The 22113-nt window shown below is 45.9% G+C and overlaps 1 protein-coding gene across 1 annotated transcript in view; it reads left to right on the top strand.

The window, feature by feature from the left end:
* The first annotated feature begins 499 nt into the window (after positions 1 to 499).
* Positions 500 to 22113, top strand: part of LOC137428599 (uncharacterized) — a 230778-nt gene continuing 209164 nt past the window's right edge. Inside the window, exons 1-2 of the mRNA XM_078777296.1 lie at positions 500 to 554; positions 806 to 3001. Coding sequence (XP_078633422.1) covers positions 500 to 554; positions 806 to 3001 — 2251 coding nt within the window. The remainder of the gene's footprint in view (positions 555 to 805; positions 3002 to 22113) is intronic.

The following is a 22113-nucleotide window of genomic DNA, read 5'->3' as shown; positions in this document are numbered from 1 at the left end:
TTCCTCTTGAACAAAACAAAATAAGGAGAGAGGCTAGATGCTAGAGCTTCGTCACTGCCGCACATTCGTAAATCCCCACAATTCCCACCTCAAGCAAAGTTAAAATATAGCAAAAAGCAAGGTGTTGACACCTGGAAAAGTATTGCCTATATACTCACAGTACCTCTCTGAATGGATAAACCAGCCAACTTGCGTATGTATTTCGTAAATTAACATTTTAAAGAGTCTCACCATCCCGAATGACATGCCCAAGAGAGATGGCAAACAGGAGCATGTACACTGGGCATTCGCCAACAGGCCTCGCCATGCCTTGATTCTTCTTCATATTGCCAATGAACGCTTTTCAGAGAACTGCAAAGTATTGTTTCTCCGAGAGGGCTGGTAACCCTTTGTCCTTCGTCTCTTTTCTTGATATTGCAGATGGAAAAGTTATGAAAGTCATTCTGTGTTGGTGGACGCGTAGAACAATGAATGGATTCAACAGAATGTTCATCAAAGTATGTTAACCACCATAGCAAGCCAGGAGAAACTGATGCCACAACCATTAACACATGGTGGGAGCAAGCCTCTGATTGCGACACACTGTCCAGAATGATGGAGCAACCTCTGATAAAATCGTTTGTGTGTGATCAATAAATGTCTGACTCATTTGGGGAGATGCGCAATTCCTCTATTTTTGAATCTTTCCTGTTCAATCTTATCCAGCATATTTGGGACCAATCTTCAATCTAATTTGAGTGAAATATATGTCAATTTTGTAAAGTTGGTGCGAATTAATGATGATTTTTGTGATTTGTCTTTACAGGGAAACAAACGAAACTGGTTTCTTGTTCAAACTGTTCCCAGTGGTTTGACACGGAAGTTTTCACTCGGGCCACGACTCGGAGTGTTTGTCAAGACACTGAACCTGGCAGCGTGTCTTTCACACGCAGATGTAAGCGTTGTACAGAGCCCCTCAAGAATATCCGAGGAAGTGAGAGACAACATAAGTGTTCCTTGTGTGACAAATCATTTATAACATTGTCATCTTTAAAACGACATCAAGCAATCCACACGGGCAAGAAGCCGCACAAGTGTTCGTTTTGCAGCAAGGCATTTGCTGATTCATCATATTTGCGTCAACATCAAAAACGTCACACAGGAGAGAAGCCGTACAAGTGTTCGTTTTGCCACAAGGCATATGCTGATTCGTCATATGTCCGTCAACATGAAAAGATTCACACAGGAGAAAAGCCCCATCAGTGTTCTTTATGTAGCAAGGCTTTTATTACTTCATCATACTTGCGTCTACATCAAAGAGTTCACACAGGAGAAAAGCCCTATCAGTGTTCTTTATGCAGCAAGGCTTTTATTACTTCATCAGGCTTGCATCTACATCAAAGGGTTCACACAGGAGAAAAGCCCTATCAGTGTTCTTTATGTAGCAAGGCTTTTACTACTTCAACATACTTGCGTCTACATCAAACGGTTCACACAGGAGAAAAGCCCTATCAGTGTTCTTTATGCAGCAAGGCTTTTACTTCTTCATCAGGCTTGCGTCTACATCAAACGGTTCACACAGGAGAAAAGCCCTATCAGTGTTCTTTATGTAGAAAGGCTTTTACTACTTCATCAGGCTTGCGTCTACATCAAACGGTTCACACAGGAGAAAAGCCCTATCAGTGTTCTTTATGCAGCAAGGCTTTCACTTCTTCACCATACTTGCGTATACATCAAACGGTTCACACAGGAGAAAAGCCCTATCAGTGTTCTTTGTGCAGCAAGGCTTTTACTTCTTCATCATGCTTGCGTCTACATCAAATGGCTCACACAGGAGAAAAGCCCTATCCGTGTTCCTTCTGTAGCAAGGCATTTATTACTGCATCACTTTTGCGTCGACATCAATCGATTCACACAGGAGAAAAGCCCTATCAGTGTTTTTTGTGCAGCAAGGCTTTTATTACTCCATCACGTTTGCGTCGACATCAAACGATTCACACAGGAGAAAAGCCCCATCAGTGTTCTTTTTGCATCAAGGCTTTTATTACTCCATCAGGCTTGCGTCTACATGAAACGATTCACACAGGAGAGAAGCCCTATCAGTGTTCTTTATGCAGCAAGGCTTTTGCAACTCCATCAGGTTTGCGTCGACATCAAACGATTCACCCAGGAGAAAAGCCCTGTCAGTGTTCTTTATGCAGCAAGGCTTTTACTACTCCATCACTTTTGCGTCTACATCAAACGGTTCACACAGGAGAAAAGCCCTGTCAGTGTTCTTCATGTAGCAAGGCTTTTACTACTCCATCACGTTTGCGTCGACATCAAACGATTCACACAGGAGAAAAGCCCCATCAGTGTTCTTTATGCAGCAAGGCTTTTACTACTTCATCATACTTGCGTCTACATCAAACGATTCACACAGCAGAAAAGCCCTATCGGTGTTCTTTGTGCAGCAAGGCTTTTATTCATCCATCAATTTTGCGTCGACATCAAATGATTCACACAGGAGAAAAGCGCTATCAGTGTTCTTTATGCAGCAAGGCTTTTACTTCTCCATCACTTTTGCGTCTACATCAAATGATTCACACAGGAGAAATGCCCTATCAGTGTTCTTCATGCAGCAAGGCTTTTATTACTCCATCACTTTTGCGTCGACATCAAACGATTCACACAGGAGAAAAGCCCCATCAGTGTTCTTTATGCAGCAAGGCTTTTACGACTTCATCATACTTGCGTCTACATCAAACGATTCACACAGGAGAAAAGCCCTGTCAGTGTTCTTTATGCAGCAAGGCTTTTATTCATCCATCACTTTTGCGTCGACATCAAATGATTCACACAGGAGAAAAGCCCCATCAGTGTTCTTTATGCAGCAAGGCTTTTACTACTTCATCAAACTTGCGTCTGCATCAAACGATTCACACAGGAGAAAAGCCCCATCAGTGTTCTTTATGCAGCAAGGCTTTTAGTCATCCATCACGTTTGCGTCGACATCAAATTATTCACACAGGAGAAAAGCCCCATCAGTGTTTTTTATGCAGCAAGGCTTTTTCGAGTCCATCACATTTGCGTCGACATCAAACAATTCGCACAGGAGAAAAGCCCCATCAGTGTTCTTTATGCAGCAAGGCTTTTACTACTTCATCATACTTGCGTCAACATCAGAAACATTCACACAGGAGACCAAGAGTAAGAACAGCAAATGATAACGAGGAGATAGATTAGGACAAACAGCAGAGGAAGAAGCGGATGGTGACAAAATATTAAAAATGAGCTGCAACAACTGGAATAAGAACAAAATAGAGGAGAGGAGGTGAAAGACCATGACTCCCTGGAATAGAAAAGCAACAAATGGAGAAAAACACGAGTAAGTGTTTTTTTTTTCACTTTTTTTTTTTTTTTGTTTGTAGAGGGGATCGAGGCTCGAGAAAGAGCCAACATTAATCACACAAAAAAAATCAAAGATACACATAAAACATATAATAAGGGGAGCGGCAGACAAGATGGGGAGAGAGGGGAAAACACACAAACACAACATTTGAGAGCAGGGACATCGGGAGATCTGTGGGAAGGTGAGGACTTGGGGGGGAGGAGGTGTGTGAAAGGGGGGGGGGGAAGTATAAAACACTTGGACACTGCAAGGACTTCCAGGAAAGAAGTTGGTATTTCAAAAAAGTGGATCTGGGGTGAATTTGCAGGGGTAGAAAAGATCAAGGTTTTGGATGGGGGAAGATAAGAGATGGTGGTGAACAGCTGTTTTAAAGACCTGGAGGGAGGAGTGGGATTGAAGAGAGTGAGGGAGTTTGTTCCAGGGGTGGGAGAAAAGAGGAATGATAGAGTGAAGGTGAGCAGGGAGTCTTGATTTTGGCAGTTTAACCAGAAGAGGGTTGCTGGCAGATCTTGTGCGACCTGTGGGAATATTTGGGGGACAGCACAGAGAGAGTTGGGGGAGCAAAGCCGGAGAGGAGTCGGTAGAAGACAGAAAGACCACCAACCTGCCTGTGGTGAGTGAGTGAAAGGCCCTCGGAGTTACCTTCATCGCGGGAGATTCCAATGATTCTGAAAGCTTTGGTTTCAACAGCCCTTCAAAACCATTTAGAATTAAAGTGGGTTAGAAAGTTTTGTCAACTTTATTTTTAACGGACGGATGGAAGGAAGGACATCGGCTGATATTGAAATGGCTTCACAGCTTAAAATAAACACTGAAATATACGTGATATAAATGAAAAATATGTGAAAGATATGTATTTGTAAATGACGATCCGAAAGATTTGTGACATTAAACGACCCAAAACCAATTATATTCCTCTTTCCTTCTTTTCCTTTGGTTTTCTTTCTTTTCTTTGGTTTTTCCTTAGTCCCTGGTGTTGGGCTAGCGGCTAGGGTGCCGGCTTAGGATCCTAGGATCCTGGGTTCGAATCCCGGTCAATCGCTGAATTAACGCCAGGGGGGTTGACTCAGCCTGTCATCCTTCCGAGGTCGGCAAATTGAGTACCAGTTCACTGGTAATTCCCTGCTTGTCGTTAAAGGCGGCAAAAAGGGTTGGCGTCAGGAAGGGCATCCGGCCGTAAAACATTGCTTCAAAAAGGGGACCGAAAAACAACAACAACCACAGTTCCCAAAAAAGGCCAACCCCCGCTTGCGGGGAAAAATGGCCTCTAAAGGTGGTTTTTTTTTTTCTTCTTCTTTTCCTCCCCCTTCTATTCCCATTATAAGGGATGAGGTCCAACCAAGCTGCCTCGACCACAATACTCCACCACTTCCTCCTGCCCTCAACCACCTCTCTCCACTCTCCAACCACCCCATCTCATTGATATCCCTGCTCACACAATCCTCCCATCTGAACCAGCCAATCTCTTCATTCCTCCTGCTTTACTCCCTTAACATACCCGCTCTCTTTGCCATTCTCTCTTCCTCCGTACACATCAAGTGTCCAGCGCACTTCATCCAGCGTTTCATCAATCTCTCCGTCATGCTCAACTGCACACCAATCTCCTTCTTCAGTTCATCGATCCACCTTCTATCCACCCTCTTCACTTCTGCAATCAATTTTCATGATATCTTTATAGCTGCCATTAATCCCTCCACCCTCCTCCACGCACTCGCACCCACCAGAAATCCTGCCCCCAACTTTCCATCCAACTTTCCGAAACTGCCTCCAACTTAACATCACCGGTCTCTGTTGCCCCCAGATACTCAAACCAATTTCCCTGTCTTATCTCCTTCACCTCTCACCGGATACTCATTTATTTCTTCTGCTGCCTGACCCACATCACCTGAGTCTTTGCATTCCTTCAGCCCATGCTTCCCAAATGCCCCTTTCCACTCCCCCAGTACTTCCTGCATCTCCCGTCTTATCTTCCTGCATCTCCATTGCACATTCACTCCACCAATCTAACTTCTGCTTCCGGAAATCCCATCCATCTCAGTGTCGCCATCACCATGATTCTCAGGACAGTGTCATAGGCCATTTGCAGGTCCACAAATCCCAATGCCAATTAACCTTGCACCTCCAACTTCTTCTTCCTCAGCTATGTCAGCGTGGACATCCCATGCGTTGTCCCTCTTCCCTTTCTCAACCCCTGCTGCTCTTCGCCGATCTCCAACTCCACACTTCCTTGGCCTTCCATCCAGAATCCTCTCCAGTACAGTTTTCTTGACATGACTAAGGAGTGTAATGCCTCTGCACTTCCCCAGATCTTGAACATCACCTTTTCTCTTCCATATCTGCACAATTAGGCCTGCCCTCCAATCCTCCAGTTGAACCCTCTCTCATACGTTCATTCATCAGCCTCCTCGTCCAACTGACTCCAACAATTCCCACAGCATCTGTCATCTCTGCACACATCTCGTCAATGCCTGACTCTCTTCCCCTTGTTTATCCTCTTTATTGCTGTCCTTGCTTCCTCCTCCATGATCTCTACTACCTCCACTTCCCCTCTTCATAACAAGGAAGCACCAGCTCACCATTGCTTCCTCCTCAGTTCATCAGCTCCTTCAAATATCCTCCCCATACATTCACCACTAACCCCCTCCCCTCTCTGTCACTAACCTCCCGGCACCATTCAAAATCACCACCCACCCCCAATTCATGCCCTTACTATCCTCATCCCTGTCCTCATCCTCATCCTTACGATCCCCAATTTATAGATTATCTTCTTCCCACCATCCTCTTCCAACTTGTACACCTCCCTTCCATATATTTCTCCACCTTGTCCACATCGCTTCTTGCTGCTTTCTTCTTTTGCCCGTACATGTGCAGCAATCCAGCGTACAGTTGAACCCTATATCCTCAATCTTCTCTGTGTGCCGATTCCAAATCCTCCTTCAAATGAGAAATATAGAAAAGGAAACAAAATAATTGTTTTCAATATACAGTGCCTTCAGAACGTATTCACACCCCTTGACTTCTTCACAATTTGTTGTTACATCCTGTATTTAAAATGGATTAAATCGGGATTTTTTCCACTGATCGACACATAATACCCCATAAAGTCAAAGTGGAATATATTTTTCAGAATATTTTCCAAATTAATTAAAAATGAAAATCTGAAATGTCAATTAATCCCCTTTGCTATGACACTCAATTTGAGCTCAGGTGCATACAATTTCCTTTGATCATCTTTGAGATGTCTCGACAACCTGCTTGGAGTCCACCTGTGGCCAATTCAATTGGTGATCTCCGAAAGTGCTGCATCGAAAAAATTGAGACATGGCACATTGTAAAGAACTCTCCAAAGGGGAATAACATATTGTTGTAGGGGCCGGAGGTATGAAGGGCCGCGGCGGTGAGAGCGTCGAATCCTCACCACTAGACCACACCTTATTCAATTGCGTGCCGAGCGGTTTTGCACGGTGTGGAATGCGGCGTTACCCCCACGAGATTTATGGGCCTGAGTCTAGCCAAATTCCGTCTCGGATGATGTGAAGCCAATTGGTGAAAGGACGTACCGAACAGGTTGGAAAGGATTGAAATGTACAGCCTTTTATTCAGAAGGCACAGAGAACAGAGACGAAGATACACCTTAACAATGCTTACCTGTCATAATAAACCCCACTGGCGCCTTCACTCTCTGACGCACACACTCAGGGAATAACACTGGTTAAAGGGCGTACCGATGTACGTGCTGGGATTCCTCGCAATTGGCCACGGGGTCTGGTGTGCGTGGCTCGCAGTTCGATGACGTCGGGTCCACAGGACGAACCGCTGCCTCGAAGTTGGCACGGACGAACTCAGCACAGGCAGATGAACTTCAGCGCAGGTGAGTCGTGTAGAAATTGCCAACGCTTGCGGGTCAGCCGGATGGCGCAAAAGATCGGCACAGACGCGATGGGTGTCGGGCGTCGAACAAGGGCCAAATGTGTCGTGGAAGAAATGAAAAGGCAAGCGAGGTCTCGTCGTGGGTGTGGCGAAAAGGCCAAGAGCTCAGGTGTGTCCTCAAAGAAGTCCAAAAAGCAAGAGAATCGTGTCGTCCAAAAGGCAAAGAGAGAACAGAGCAGGAGGTCGTCGACGTGGCGAAATCCCAGGCAAAAGAGAATGAAATTGCGATCCGGATGGGCTTTTACCAGATCCGCCCACGCCCCTCAAAATGTTCCAGAGCCTCCCATTGGCTGAGGCTTGTCACATCATGGTGAGGTGTTCCCGCCCCCTCACTGGTCACGTGGGCCTGTGCTTCTGGCCACGCCTTTCTGCTTATTAAAAACATGGCTTCCCTTAACCACACAAGGGTGTGACATTCTGCCTAACTCAACGCATATTTGGTCTTTTTTTACGACTCGATGGAAAAGGGCTAATCTTTACATTCAATAAGACATAACTGACTAATGCAGGCTACATGTTGTCGTGCAACGAGCCTTCGGGGGTTTGCCTTTATGGCACAACCGCAACACTACCCCCTTCTCTCACAAAGACTCAACCCGAGTGGTCTACATGGAGCGGCTGGGGTGAGCTGGCATTCTTTTAAACATTACTTTTAGTGTGACACGTAGATGTGATTCCCCTAACATTTTAAACTCTAATCCCAGTGCGTGCGACATTTAAAAAAAATGTTTTTAATTTTTTAAAACATTTAAATGTTCATTTTTAAACTAAATATGTCCCTCCTAATGCATTGAGAAACTACCTAACAGATTCACACACACAACCTCATACTGTTCACGTATTGCCGGAATTTTGAAACAAAACATTACCGGTGGGCAACATTTTTACATTTTACACGAAAACACCATTTTTTTTTTTTTAAATATGACCCAGGACCTGGACTTGAGGAATAACACTTGGAGAATTTGTTGCTGGAGTCATCGTCATGCTTCTTGCCTTGGTAGGCGGGCAAAAAAAATCGGCTGGCCCTGACCGGCATACAGGCCATTTCAAGATCAGGGCCATCTAATTCTTCATAATTGCACACATGGATCACTTTTTATTGCTTGAGCAGGGCCACTCGAATCGTGGTCCAAATGCGTGGCGTCAGTGCCACTCAACAGGTGATCCATGTGTGGCAAGATGATGGGGCAGCCAATTGGTGTAACAATGGAAATGGGTGTGGCCACTGAGCCATTGGTCCCTAAGGTGATGAGTGGATGGATGATGGGTGTAAGTGGCAGCAAGATTCTGCGACGGCAAGGTAAGTCCTCGTGATGGTCCTGGATCGGGGAGGCAGAGAACACGCAACGAGCAAAAAGGAAAAGACACGGTGGCACATGCAAAACACAGGTATGACAAGTGGGTGAGAGGAACGCCTGCAGAGTGAAGTCGAGCCTGGGCCTACCCGTTCGTGCCTCCCATCGTTAACTGCACAACCCGAGCCCTCCTTGTATTTACAATTCGTCTCTCCGTCTCGTCTCCTCCGTCCCCTCTTTTTTCCAAATTCGTCCCCATCTCCCCCCAGGTTCTCCCAGGAGGGAAAGGCGGAATGAACACAATGTTTTGTACTCACGTCGTGATGCATCTTACCAATCAAACATTGAGTCCCGTGGTGCGAAATCCATCCCCTTGTGGATGGCTGTGGATGGTGCGAAGGGGTCTTCACAAAATTCTAACTACAGGAACATCATTTACACATTTTAATCTCCCCGGGTTTGTACCCTGCCAATCGGCCTTCTTTAAACTATGTGGTTCTAAGAACCCGAATTCCCATTGCCCACACTGTGGTGCCCTCCGAATTTGGGTCTAACCCCACAAATTTTCCACTCGTGCCCTCTCACAATTTCGGGGATGGGTCGTGTGGCTCTACTAGCAGGTCTACCTACCTGCACCCCTCCGTTCATTGGATCTTGCCTGCACTAACCTACCTGGGGAAGGCCCTCCCTGGCACTTACCCCCTGATGCCCACCTTGGCATTGGGCAACCCGGGTCCTTTCCCTGGATCCTTGGGCCCCACTCACTCTCACCTAACTTGATTGGAGTAGTTGACAATGAGGCAGGTGTCAATTTTTTTCCATGGAGTGGTTTCAGAGATATGGAGGTGTTAGGTTTTTCCAAGATGGCGCCTGTACCACATGACCAATGACCATGATTTTCATTAAAATATTCTTCATGAGGAGGCGCTCCAATGGTGAAAATTTCGTACCCATCAGACCAGCAGTTGCTGAGAAAAAAAATTCACAATGATCGGATACGTGTTGTACTTGTCGAATTATGACATCATAACAAAGGCACAGACGACATCATCATTAACCTATCTTATTCCCCAAGGGCAGGACTTGACAATGAGCCATGTTTTAATTATTTCCATGGAGTGGTTTCAGAGATATAGAGGTGCATCTTTTTTCGATTTTTTCCCAAGATGGCGTCTGTACCACGTGACCTATGACGTTATAATCATCATAAAATTCTACAGGTGCAGCTGTATATATTCTGAAAATTTCGTGTCCATCAGTCCAACAGTTTCAGAGGAATTTTTGTTTTATTCATACTGATCAGATCAAGCATTGTACTTGTTGAATTATGACGTCATAATTAAGGCACCGATGACATCAAGATATCTTATTGCCCATGGGGAGTACTTGACAATGAGCCATATATCAATTTTTTCCATTGAGTGGTTTGGGAGATGGGGAGGTGCAACGTTGTTCCAAGATGGCGTCCATACCACGTGACCTATAACGTCATAATTATGAATAAAAATATTACACAGGTGGAGGCGCTTCCATGGTAAAATTTCATGTCAATAGGACCAACTTGCCCAGAAAATGAATTTTTAAAATGCAGACACGTACGGCACACGTGTGCACATGAATGCTCAACTCTGCTTTTCGCTTCGAGAGCACAGTGTAATGATGATGTCATGTGCCTCCATTATGACGTCATAATTTGACAAGGGCGGGAAGGGAGGGAGAGGGGTGTGGAGGGGGGGAAGGGGAGGGAAAGGGGAGCTGGAGGGGTGAGGAGGGGGTGAGGAGGGGGTGAAGGGGAGAGGAGTGCGTGAAGGGCAGGGGAGGGGGGGGCAGGATAGGAAGGGGAGTGGCTCACGTTTCTGAGTGAATGTGCCTCAAGTTTCTGAGTGAATGTGGCTCACGTTTGAGTTCAGTGTTTTGCCGAGCAGGAAGAAGAAGAAGAAGCCGTACTACCAAATTCGTGCACTTCCGGAATTGTTTGATTTATTTGTATTCATCTGTCTGGTAATTGTTTTGTATTTATTTATGCGAATGTGTACTTGTATATAACTGTCATTAATTTAAAAAGGCTTCGGCACTATCGAGCAATTATGAAATAAAAAATTAACTCCGAAAAAACGAACTTTTTTTTCCATCTTTTTATTTTTATTTTTGCTTAAAGCACTCCCAGGCACTCACTGATGAACCTCTGAAATTTGATGAAGATCCATTCAGCCATCGCTGAATAAAACGCGGACACACAAAAGCTGGACACACACACCCAGAGACAACTCGCGTTTATATATTGTATATACATTCAAAAATTGATCCAGACATCTATTCTCTTTCAAACATTCAAACCGACAGAGGTAGTTATTTATCACAGCATCTGTAGAATTTTCACCCTTTTACTCAACTCCGTTTCGCTGTTATTTTGTGGAGCACAACGTCAACTGAATTTTATAGATATTTAGATTCTGCTGGGGCACTCTAGTTACGGTACGTGGTCGTGATCTATACCCTAGCAACATGCGTGACAAACGCGTTTGAAGCGAACCTTGAGTAACATGCCTTAATCCTTGCTTGATGATCTGTACAGCATGCTCTGCCTGGCCATTAGAAGCGGGTTTGAACGGAGTAGAACGGACATGTCTGATGCCATTCAACCTCATGAATTCCTGAAATTCCTGACATGTGAAACATGAACCATTATCGCTTACCAACTCATGTGGTACACTGTGAGTAGCCAACATGACACGTAAATTATCAATGGTAGCTGCAGAAGTGCTGGTAGACATGATAGAGCATTCAATCTACTTGGAAAATGCATCAATGACAACAAGGGACATTTTCCCTAAGAACGGACCTGCAAAGTCAACATGAATCCTGGACCAAGGTTGGAAAAGCCACGACCACAGGCTCAGTGGAGATTTCGCTGGCGACTTACTGAGCTGCGTACACGTATCACAACGATGAACACAAGATTTAAGTTTGGAATCAATACCAGGCCACCAAACATGAAACCTTGCAACAGCTTTCATCTATCTATAATTCCAGCAATCTCTGTGTGTCTGTGTGTCTGTGTGTCTGTGTGTGTGTTTGTCTGTGACCGCTGTTTCTCGACAACCACGGGTCCGATATACTTTAAACTTGCCAGGTATATTGCTGGGGACCCGAGGATGTGCCTTTTCAAGGTTTTAAATTAATCGGACAAGTACTTACCGAGCTATGTCCAAAAAACGCTTCAACCAATCAGAGAGCAGCGAGCTATCACGTGTGCCGAACGTGGCGATCAGACTCTACCTCGGACGGCACATTTGAGAGCGTATGCATTTATTTCACGTTGGAAAACTATGTTGCCGTTAAACTATGTTTTAAAACGAATTCAAACTGCGATTAAATTAAAACGATTCATCGTAACTGCGACGATTTGCGAACTTCCGGACAGTGAAGACTTCACTTCCGGCAGCCAATCACAGAACGCTTTGTTGCGTAGGCGTGGCCGATGTGAGAACGAGCGGAGCTGAGCGCGTTACGAGCTGACCGCCATTACGGTACGGTTCGTAATTCGATTTCTTCCGGAGAAAATAATAATTTCTCGATTTCATATGCGCATTATTTCTCCCAATTCAGTCAGAGCGAAGGGCGGAAGCGAAGAGCGTTGTTTTTTTTGTTTACGGGCGTACGGGCGGGGTAGAGCGTACGGGTAGCGTTTTTTTTTTTTTTGGCAAGGAACGGGCACCCACGTACGGGCAACGCCCTAGTCATAACAATACCAGGATGGGTGCTATGTACTTCAGAAACCAATCTCCCTCTCCCCTGTTTTGGCATGATAACACATCTGCCACAAACTAGGCAATCTGACTGGAGAGACAGCTCATCTCTATGATGTGAATATGGTTTGTACTCCTCCGATTCTGGTATACCGGACCAATCGCCAGTCATAACGCAACGCTTGACGACAGACAACACAGGATCTCTGTAAGACCACATTCTAACTTGAGCAGCAGTGAACGGAGAGCTGTCACTCTCAAACGCATTCATAGCCAATACAAGGTCAGCAGGTTGAGGAGTATTGTTGCGATCAGCAACAGGCACCGGCAGTCGACTCAGTGTATCAGCACAATTCCCAGTGCCAGGCCTGTAACGAATAGTATAATTACAAACAGACAACGTCAAGGCCCACCGCTGAACACGGGAATGACGCATTGGTGTTGATCCCTTTGTTCTCTGAAAACAAGAAAGTGAGCGGTTTGTGGTCGGTTTCAAGCTCAAATTTACGACCAAATAGATACTGATGCATCTTGGTTACCACAAACACACAGTCTAAGGCTTCTTTATCAATCATACCATGTTCGGCTTTCGTCAAGGTTCTGGAAGCAAACGCAACAGGCTGTAACTTGCCCGACTCATTGGCTTGTTGCAATACACAACCGACCCTGGCATCTCATAGGCACTGGCATCACACGACAATACAAGACGCTTTCATGGATCAAAAATAACAAGCAGCTTGATTGAACACAATAGACCTTTAGCTTCCTTGAAAGCATTATCCTGGGCCTTGGCCCAAACCCAAATTTTTCCTTTCCGAAGGAGCTGATGCAAGGGTTCCAACACTGTGCTCACCTGTAGCAAGAAACTGCCAAAATGGTTCAGCAAACCCAAGAAGGAACGTAATTGTGACACATTTTCTGGTATGGGCGTGTTCTTGATTGCTTCGACTTTGGAATCACGTGGCATGATTCCAGCGGCGGTGACTCTTCTGCCTAAGAACACCACTTCGGGCGCCATAAACACGCATTTCTCACGTTTCAGTCTGAGCCCTACTTTATCCAAATGATACAGAACTTCCTCCAGGTTACTCAGGTGTTCTGTAGTGTTGCAGCCCGTGATCAGGATATCGTCCTGGAACACGGCAGTTTTTGGCAAAGATTTTAATGGACTCTCCATGTTTCTCTGAAAGATGGCCGCTGCTGAGCGGATTCCAAAGGGACAGTGATTGTGTCAGCCATTAGGGTTTAAACCCCATGACTCAATTGAGTATAACATCTGAAATTATATATCGTGCTTCTGAAAAACTGATTTGAACTCAGCTGCAGGCAGAGGCGAGTGGACAAAATGTGGTTACGAGGCTCGACGTGCAGGGTGGATCCTTAGCCCAGTAAGCAAGTCCTTGAATGTATGTGCCAAACAGTAGATAATATGCTCGCGACCTACGTACAGGGAAAACATGTCGCTAAACGCCTTCTTCGCAAAGGGAATAATTAATTATATATCTTTGTAGTTTCTAGTATATCTCCTAAAAACAAAGACGTAACCAACCTCGGGAGAAATATAGACATTACATATCTTTGATTGTTAATGTATTCAGCACGTGTATCCAATCATTCATCTACCATTTAGCCTAGTGTATGAGAATATTTACTTCGGCCTGCGCTCGGGTCTGATATGTTTAGATAAAGAGCCAAAAAAGCTCAGCCCATCCAATGCTTACATCTGTTTGTCTAAGTTTGGCCTTCTGTAGGAAGGGACAATGGGAGGTGTTGTCGTTATGGCCAGGTTTTGCTATGTCTTTAGCGCAGATTCTTGTCTGATATTTTGCTATAAATGAAATGACTTTTTGCTTATTTTTCAGCGAGTGTCTTGAGAAATTGCCCGCTGCGTGTTAAGCGGCGCATTCTTGAGCCTCGCTCCACACTGTGTGTTTGTAATCGATTTTATTAAACATTGTTGCTCTGATTCTTCTTCTTCTTCCTTCCCATGAGGTCTTCGACCGACAATTTTGGTGTCAGAAGTGGGATCATCCAAGTGTGCAGACGAGGTGGACCCTCACGTTCCAGGTCGGGAAGGAGGCCTGCCGGCACCTAATTTGGGTAAGCAATTTTTGCACATCGAAATTGAAGCCTCCTGCCTTACTTTGGACGTGTGGACCTCTGTCGGCTGCACTACCTGGCTTGCATTCCGAACCATATTTAGTTTAAACCAGAGCAGCAGTGGGTAATGAATCGATTATACAGGGCGCCCGAGATAAGGAGGGATATCCCTCAGGTAAGCTTCCTGCGTGGGAAGCAGGTAGACCCATATGTGGGTGATAGATAATAGGTGTTAAGTTACTCCGGCGTGAGAACTGCGTTTAAGGTTAGGAATCGGGGGGCGACCCGATCTTAGGACTACCAGGAGGGACTAGCCCAAGAAAAGTAGGACGATGAGTATTTTAAGTTAAGCTACGCACAGGGATGTTGTGTGCTGAGTGGAAGCGGTGCTGCATGGTCGAGCATGCTTCCAAGGAAGACTTTGGGATGCTAGAGTTGGAAGCGTTTTGTTTTGTATCTCAAGGGAGATATTGGTTATTTCTTATATGTGGAAATAGAAAATGTTTATGTGATTGTTGGAGAATAAAGGGTCAGTCACATGGTATTTGTGTATAAGGGAATGAATGATCTGTCATTGCAGCGTGTATTTGTGTTTATTGTGTGAGTCATTGAAGTGTGTCATGGATTGACAAGGGGTTCCCCAAATTGCCTATGGGCGTTGGGCAATCCGGATGAGTAAAATTGGCAGGAAATAATGAGTATGTTATGGAGAGCATGTGTAGACAGGGCTTTAAAACAAGTGTTCAATTACATCCCCACATTAACGGCTCTCCAAATGTAGCAAGGGAGAATGGGAGTGAAAGTCAAAAATGATAGGCAGTCAACCGACTGGGTGTTTATTCAACGGCATGGCCGGGGCTTGTATTTGGCCGACTTGGGATGGCAGAATGCGTTGAATGAAGGCAAGAATGACATGTGATGCTGACATGAGTCCAATCGGAAGGATGGATGGTTATGGTTTCACCCGGTCTGTTTATCTGTCTGTCTGTCCGGACACAGAGCTCTTGGGAAGAGCCAGAATGGGTTGGGGTGACCAAGATGAATGTGGACAATATATTAATTGTTTGCCATTGTGAAAATTTGCCCTCGATTTGGGACGAAGACAAAGGGGTTACACTTGATGGGCCAACTTATGGACAGGAACATGGAATTTGTACAGAATGCAGGCGATAACCCACCTGTGTCTATCTCTGTGTGTGTGTGTCCGTATTTGTCTGGCTTTCTGGCTGTCCATGGAGTCATGTCTCTGAACACTGATTTTGAGGGAGTTGCAGGCGTCTGTTATGGTGTCGAATGTCATTCACTGTGTCTGCTGACGTGTCGTGTGACTATGGTGACTATGATGGTGTGTCCTGGCGGGAAGAATCGTGGCAGCCTACAGATTTGAATGGAATGGCCTCTGTGAGACCATCCTGTTAGTACGTTGGGGATTCGTCTGTCTGTCTGTCTGTGAATGGAAATTGAACTGGACTTCGACAGAAGGCAGGTGGGTGGTCACCTGCTTCGAATTGTGGTGGAACATTTGTGACGTCCCCTAATACGAGGGGACGAATTGGTTTGTAAATGTGTTGTGCAGGTACTTTCTCTGTAGGTAGCCAAATTCTACCTGGGATAAGTTCAGGTGGAGAGGGGAGTTGTCTCTGATGCCTTGCTCCACGGGGCAGGAATATTGTTGTCAAGTCTCATGTAACCTTGGTTAACGTATATCTACGGACAAGAGCTGCACTTTATTTTAGTAAGTGACTGGGAAAGTTTGTTTTAAAAGGTGCCAGCGGAGTTGTTTAGAGTTATGGAGGTCACAACTCGCTGGAACCTCTTTGTTTATGTTTGGCTGACTTACATTGGCTAGTGTATGAGAAAAGGGGGACTGAAAATGCTTTGATTTTTTCGTGGATTGCCCATTGGGCATGTTTAGGATTTAATAGAGTGGTGGAGTTCTGTGAAATATGATGACGTTGTCTTATGGACACTTTGTGAGTGACTAGACACGTGCCTGAATGGGGAAATTGTATTCATAACTCATGTGGGTTGTGTCTGAAGAAAAGGTTTAAAAGGAAGTGAGAAGAAGGTCATGGAAAGTGCAAAGATGATTAAATTGGAAAGTCGAATCAGATGGATTACTTGTCAATGACAGGTGACTGCAGGAATTGATGAGAAAGTGGAGGAAAAGGTTATAAAAGTTGATGGAAAAGACAAGAAATAAAAAAGTGGTTAGTTATGGACTGTTGTTTTGTGATAAGAAGGTGATTGGGGGCTGGTGAAGATTGGATCACGGCTCTGCAGACCAAGTGAACAGAACTCCACCAGGTATATGGGAATCACATCAATTAAATTATTGCTCAAAGGGAGGCTCGTTATTTTTCAGATAATTTTTCCAGTGGGTTTATACTGGTGTGAAATTCGCGTATCTAGGAAGGAAGGAAAAAAATGTCCAGGTATTGATGGGATAACAGTGAAATTTTGAAGTGAAGTGAAGGATAACAGTGAAGTGTTAGTGTGTTTGTTGCGATTTTTGGGAATGGCAGGGTACTGTCGTACATGGATAAATTGACTATGCGTTATTAGCAAAACCTCTGTATGAGGCGACGAAAAACGACCAGCCACGGATGGTAAACTGGACGGACAACCGAATACGCTGCTACGAAGGACTCAAACGAGCCCTGGTAACGGCTCCAACCTTGGGCCTTCCCGATTATAAAAAGGCCTTCACACTTTTCACCCATGCAGTAGGGGGATTCGCGCAATCCGTGTTAACTCAGACTCATGGAGATAGGGAACGTCCAGTAGCCTATTTCAGCAAAAAGCTTGATGCGGTAGAACAAGGCTTTCCGCTGTGCTTACAAGCCGTGGCGGCTGCCCGATACGCAGTTGAGCGGACGGCCGACATAGTTATGGGACATCCGGTCCTTTTACAGGTACCGCATTGCGTCCATACGCTACTACAACAGCGAAACACACAGCATCTCACAGCCACTCGACTGATGCAATACGAAACGGCATTAATTATGGCACCCAACGTGACGGTGATGCGGTGTACCGTTCTTAACCCAGCGACACTTTTGCCAACAAAGGAGGAGGGAATCCCGCACGTTTGTACGGACGTGGTCCAATTAATATCAACGGTAAGGCCTGACTTACAGGACACTCCGCTACAGGAAGCCGATCATACCTATTACGTCGATGGTTCAGCCAAACGGGCTTGGGACGGATCCCTGTTATCTGGGTACGCAGTATGCTCAGATACGGAGACGGTCGAAAGCGGCCGCCTCCCGCCCACCTGGTCAGCACAACAAGCTGAACTGTACGCACTCACGAGAGCGTGCGAAGTAAGCGAGGAAAAAGCAGTGACAATTTATACAGACTCGGCATACGCACACGGAGTGGTCCACGACAAAGGGGCCATATGGAAAATGAGAGGGTTCCTCACTTCAGCGGGAGCACTCATTAAAAATGGGGACTTAGTGCGAAATCTGCTTCATAGTATTATGCTTCCACGTGAAATAGCTGTAGTTAAATGCCGAGGTCACCAGCGTACAGACGACGCTGTGGCCCGTGGAAACGCCCGAGCCGACGAAGCAGCAGCACTAGCGGCAAACCAACAGGTTGGGTATAATATGCCAGTAGTTACACGCAAACAGGGCGCTAAAGCGACCGCCCAGACAGACGTTCCGACATCCGCACCTACAGAGTTCGATGTAATACAATTACAAGCCGCGGCCTCAAACGTAGAACATCAAGATTGGATTAAATTGGGAGCTCAGCGCCCCGCAGAAGGACAAATGTGGACGATTAATGACAAACCCGTGGCACCGCGAGCTTTATTGCCATGGTTGGCACGCATGGCACATCAAAATGGCCATGTGTGCCATAGGGGGGTGATGAGGCAGGTCACTTCCACCTGGGCAGCACCAGGCCTTTCGACTGTGGTTACCATGGTCTGTCGCTCGTGCGCTATATGTCAACGGCATCGGCGCCAGTGGATATGGCAGCACTTGAATTACCTATCATGGATGACATGTTTTAAAAGTTTTGCATAGGTCTATCCCATGTGGCACGCAGCATACATGAACGCGTTCGGGAGGCCTTGCCGGAGCCAGCAAGCAAGCCTATCCACACCTTCGAGGCAGGAGATTACGTGCTGGTGAAGCATTTCACCCGTAAGACTGCGCTCGAACCAATGTGGACGGGGCCATACCAAGTTCTTCTGATCACACCAACAGCGGTGTTTTGTGAGGGCAAGTCGTCCTGGGTACATGCCACACATTGTAAGTTGGCCATACCCACAAACACAGACACCTCAAACGCACCACCACAGATCGAGGATGCTGCACCACCGCCTGTTAGGGGTGGCAATCACACTTAGTTTAATATACTGCTTTGCCAGCACTGGGGACACGAGGGCATGGGCGAACACGGAGACATATGCATATGGCGACCAAACCGTTAAGGTCTACCGGCAGAGAGTTATCTGGGGTCAAAGGATAAATATACCCTGCTGCCATGTGAAGGAAGACGTATGGACACGGATAATGTGGAGGGCGTTGTACACAGACTCACATGGAAGGAAGACAGGTTTTGCTGCCCTCAGTCGTTTGAAGCAAGCGCCACGACAAGGCGGCGCACCAATAGTAAACATGGCCAGGCCAGGTTACAAATGGGGAAAGGACTCGAACAATTTAACCACGCATGTATTACTGAACAGCGGCACTACTCTGATACTACAATGTGAATTCATGACGTCACAGACCCCCTACGACTATAGGCCACCATGCATCTCATACATATTAATTCCGCACCGACGGATCGAAAGCAGGAAAAAGCCAAAGGAAAATACGTATTGGACAGTGACCCGTGCAATGGCGAAGGTACAGAACCGATCACGTTGTTGGATGTGCATGCATTTTCCCCACACCAGTACGACAGGGATAGAAATGGTAGTGCTGCCCCTGTCCCTACGAGATATGTGCTCAGGACCCTTGCGTACCCCATGTCTGACCACAACCTTGGAACTGATAGGCCCAAAATCCCCAGCAGTGTGTTCCCGGGAGTTTCGATATACCCCACCCATTAAGCAGGCTTTGTTAGACAAACCACCTGATCCAGTATGGGTGACAGAGCAAAAGGGACGGGTGTGTCTTATAGGAAAGGGACACGTTCAGATGGGAACCTCGGAATGTACCCATACCCTGCCATCCGACACCAGAGGGAGAGAAAAGGGAGGCCCCCTTGTAATAACCATAGATGACCAGGCCCAGCATAACGTAACCAAGCTAACAATATCTTGGGGAACACCAAGCGCCACCCGCGTTGAGATCGGTAAATGCATGGCCTCGGCCCTTATCCCACCCCATGGAGTGATGTTTATTTGCGGAAATAAAGCATATCCATACTTACCCGAACAGTGGGGAGGGACTTGTTATCTGGGATCCATTTTTCCCAAGGTAAATTTGGTAGATCATTTTAACGAAACAGGGTACACCCCTACCCACGAGAGGAAGAAACGATTCTCTCTTTGGAACCCGGATGAAACAGTAAGACTGGACGGACGCTGGTGGCAAGTCCTATTAGGAGCATTTTTTCCCCAAGCGGGAGTGACTATGAATAATTGGCGGATAGATAGTCTCGCATTAGTAATGGAACGAATTGGAAACGAAACTCGAATCGCAGAACTACAATTGGAAGACGAATTAGTGCATATGCGAACAATGGTGATGCAGAATCGAGTGGCTTTGGATATGTTGTTAGCAGAAAAGGGAGGAGTATGTGGGGTTATTGATGGAAAATGCTGCACATATATCCCAGATCACTCGGGAGGCATAGAGGCCTCAATCAGTCGGCTTAAGGCCGCGACCCAGGATCTCACGGATAGCCGAAGGGGAAGGGAAGAAGCCAATAATGTATGGTCCAGCATAACAGCCTGGTTCCGAGGATGGACAGGGGTCATTGTAAAATGGCTATTGACAGGCCTGGCCATAATCGTGGGAATCGTACTCACCGTAGTTATAATGAAATCCCTAATCATGATTTGTGTGAGAAAATGTTTCACAGGATGGACCCCATCCACCACCAACAACGGGATGTTACTTTCACTATATGGGAAGGATCCAAAGGCCATTGGTGAACCAGCCAACTCTATCGTCTCGGACCCCCACGATTGGGTTGATGGCCTCGACGTTTCGTGGCAAGAGGATGTGGCTTTGGGGATCTATGATTCCTGGCTTGAAATCGATGAACCTATTGATGCTTGGGATTCTGATAATGATTATGATTTTAGTTGGGATGATTATACCTGTGATTTAGAAAGTGTAGGTTCTTTTAAGAGCTATTGCTATTATGCCAGCAGTGAGGAGCGGATGGCAAACATGTATCCGGGATATCCGGGAGAACCACCCTCACCACCACTTACACCACCCGTAACAACCACTTTGGGATCGTCTCAGCTTAAAACACCCAACACTTTGAATACTGACGTTGACACAGATTACGAGGAGATGGATATTGGTGATGACGAATGTGCCTCCTTTTCTTCCACAGAGCAATCACATGTACAAGGCTTGATGGCATTGGACGTCGATTGTTTGCCCTAATTCGCGAGGACACGCCTGCATATGGAGGGCCCCTAAATCTGGCTGGCAACCGGGTCGCACCTATGCCGCTGCGAGGGTGGATTCGGAAACTGGCCGGGCGGCAGCAATCTCCTAACCAGGAGCCGTCGTCGCGAATTATGGCTAACAATTCATGCGTTGAATGTTAGACGGCCAGTTAGGGCCGGTATCTCTCTCTTTGAGCATACGTGACGCTATGTCGTGCCTGCCATGTGACTAATTGGGATGCTGACCACTGGGGTATACGGTGTCTTTCCAAGGAATTGTCTTGTAAAGACAAAGGGAGGAACTGTCAGCCATTAGGGTTTAAACCCCATGACTCAATTGAGTATAACATCTGAAATTATATATCGTGCTTCTGAAAAACTGATTTGAACTCAGCTGCAGGCAGAGGCGAGTGGACAAAATTAGGTTTCGAGGCTCGACGTGCAGGGTGGATCCTTAGCCCAGTAAGCAAGTCCTTGAATGTATGTGCCAAACAGTAGATAATATGCTTGCGACCTACGTACAGGGAAAACATGTCGCTAAACGCCTTCTTCGCAAAGGGAATAATTAATTATATATCTTTGTAGTTTCTAGTATATCTCCTAAAAACAAAGACGTAACCAACCTCGGGAGAAATATAGACATTACATATCTTTGATTGTTAATGTATTCAGCACGTGTATCCAATCATTCATCTACCATTTAGCCTAGTGTATGAGAATATTTACTTCGGCCTGCGCTCGGGTCTGATATGTTTAGATAAAGAGCCAAAAAAGCTCAGCCCATCCAATGCTTACATCTGTTTGTCTAAGTTTGGCCTTCTGTAGGAAGGGACAATGGGAGGTGTTGTCGTTATGGCCAGGTTTTGCTATGTCTTTAGCGCAGATTCTTGTCTGATATTTTGCTATAAATGAAATGACTTTTTGCTTATTTTTCAGCGAGTGTCTTGAGAAATTGCCCGCTGCGTGTTAAGCGGCGCATTCTTGAGCCTCGCTCCACACTGTGTGTTTGTAATCGATTTTATTAAACATTGTTGCTCTGATTCTTCTTCTTCTTCCTTCCCATGAGGTCTTCGA

This window comes from Myxine glutinosa, chromosome 5, assembly GCF_964187855.1.
Source record: "Myxine glutinosa chromosome 5, kmMyxGlut1.1, whole genome shotgun sequence".
NCBI lineage: Eukaryota > Metazoa > Chordata > Myxini > Myxiniformes > Myxinidae > Myxine > Myxine glutinosa.
The sequence above is the reverse complement of the archived record's forward strand: the minus strand, read 5'-3'. Positions and strand labels throughout refer to the sequence as shown.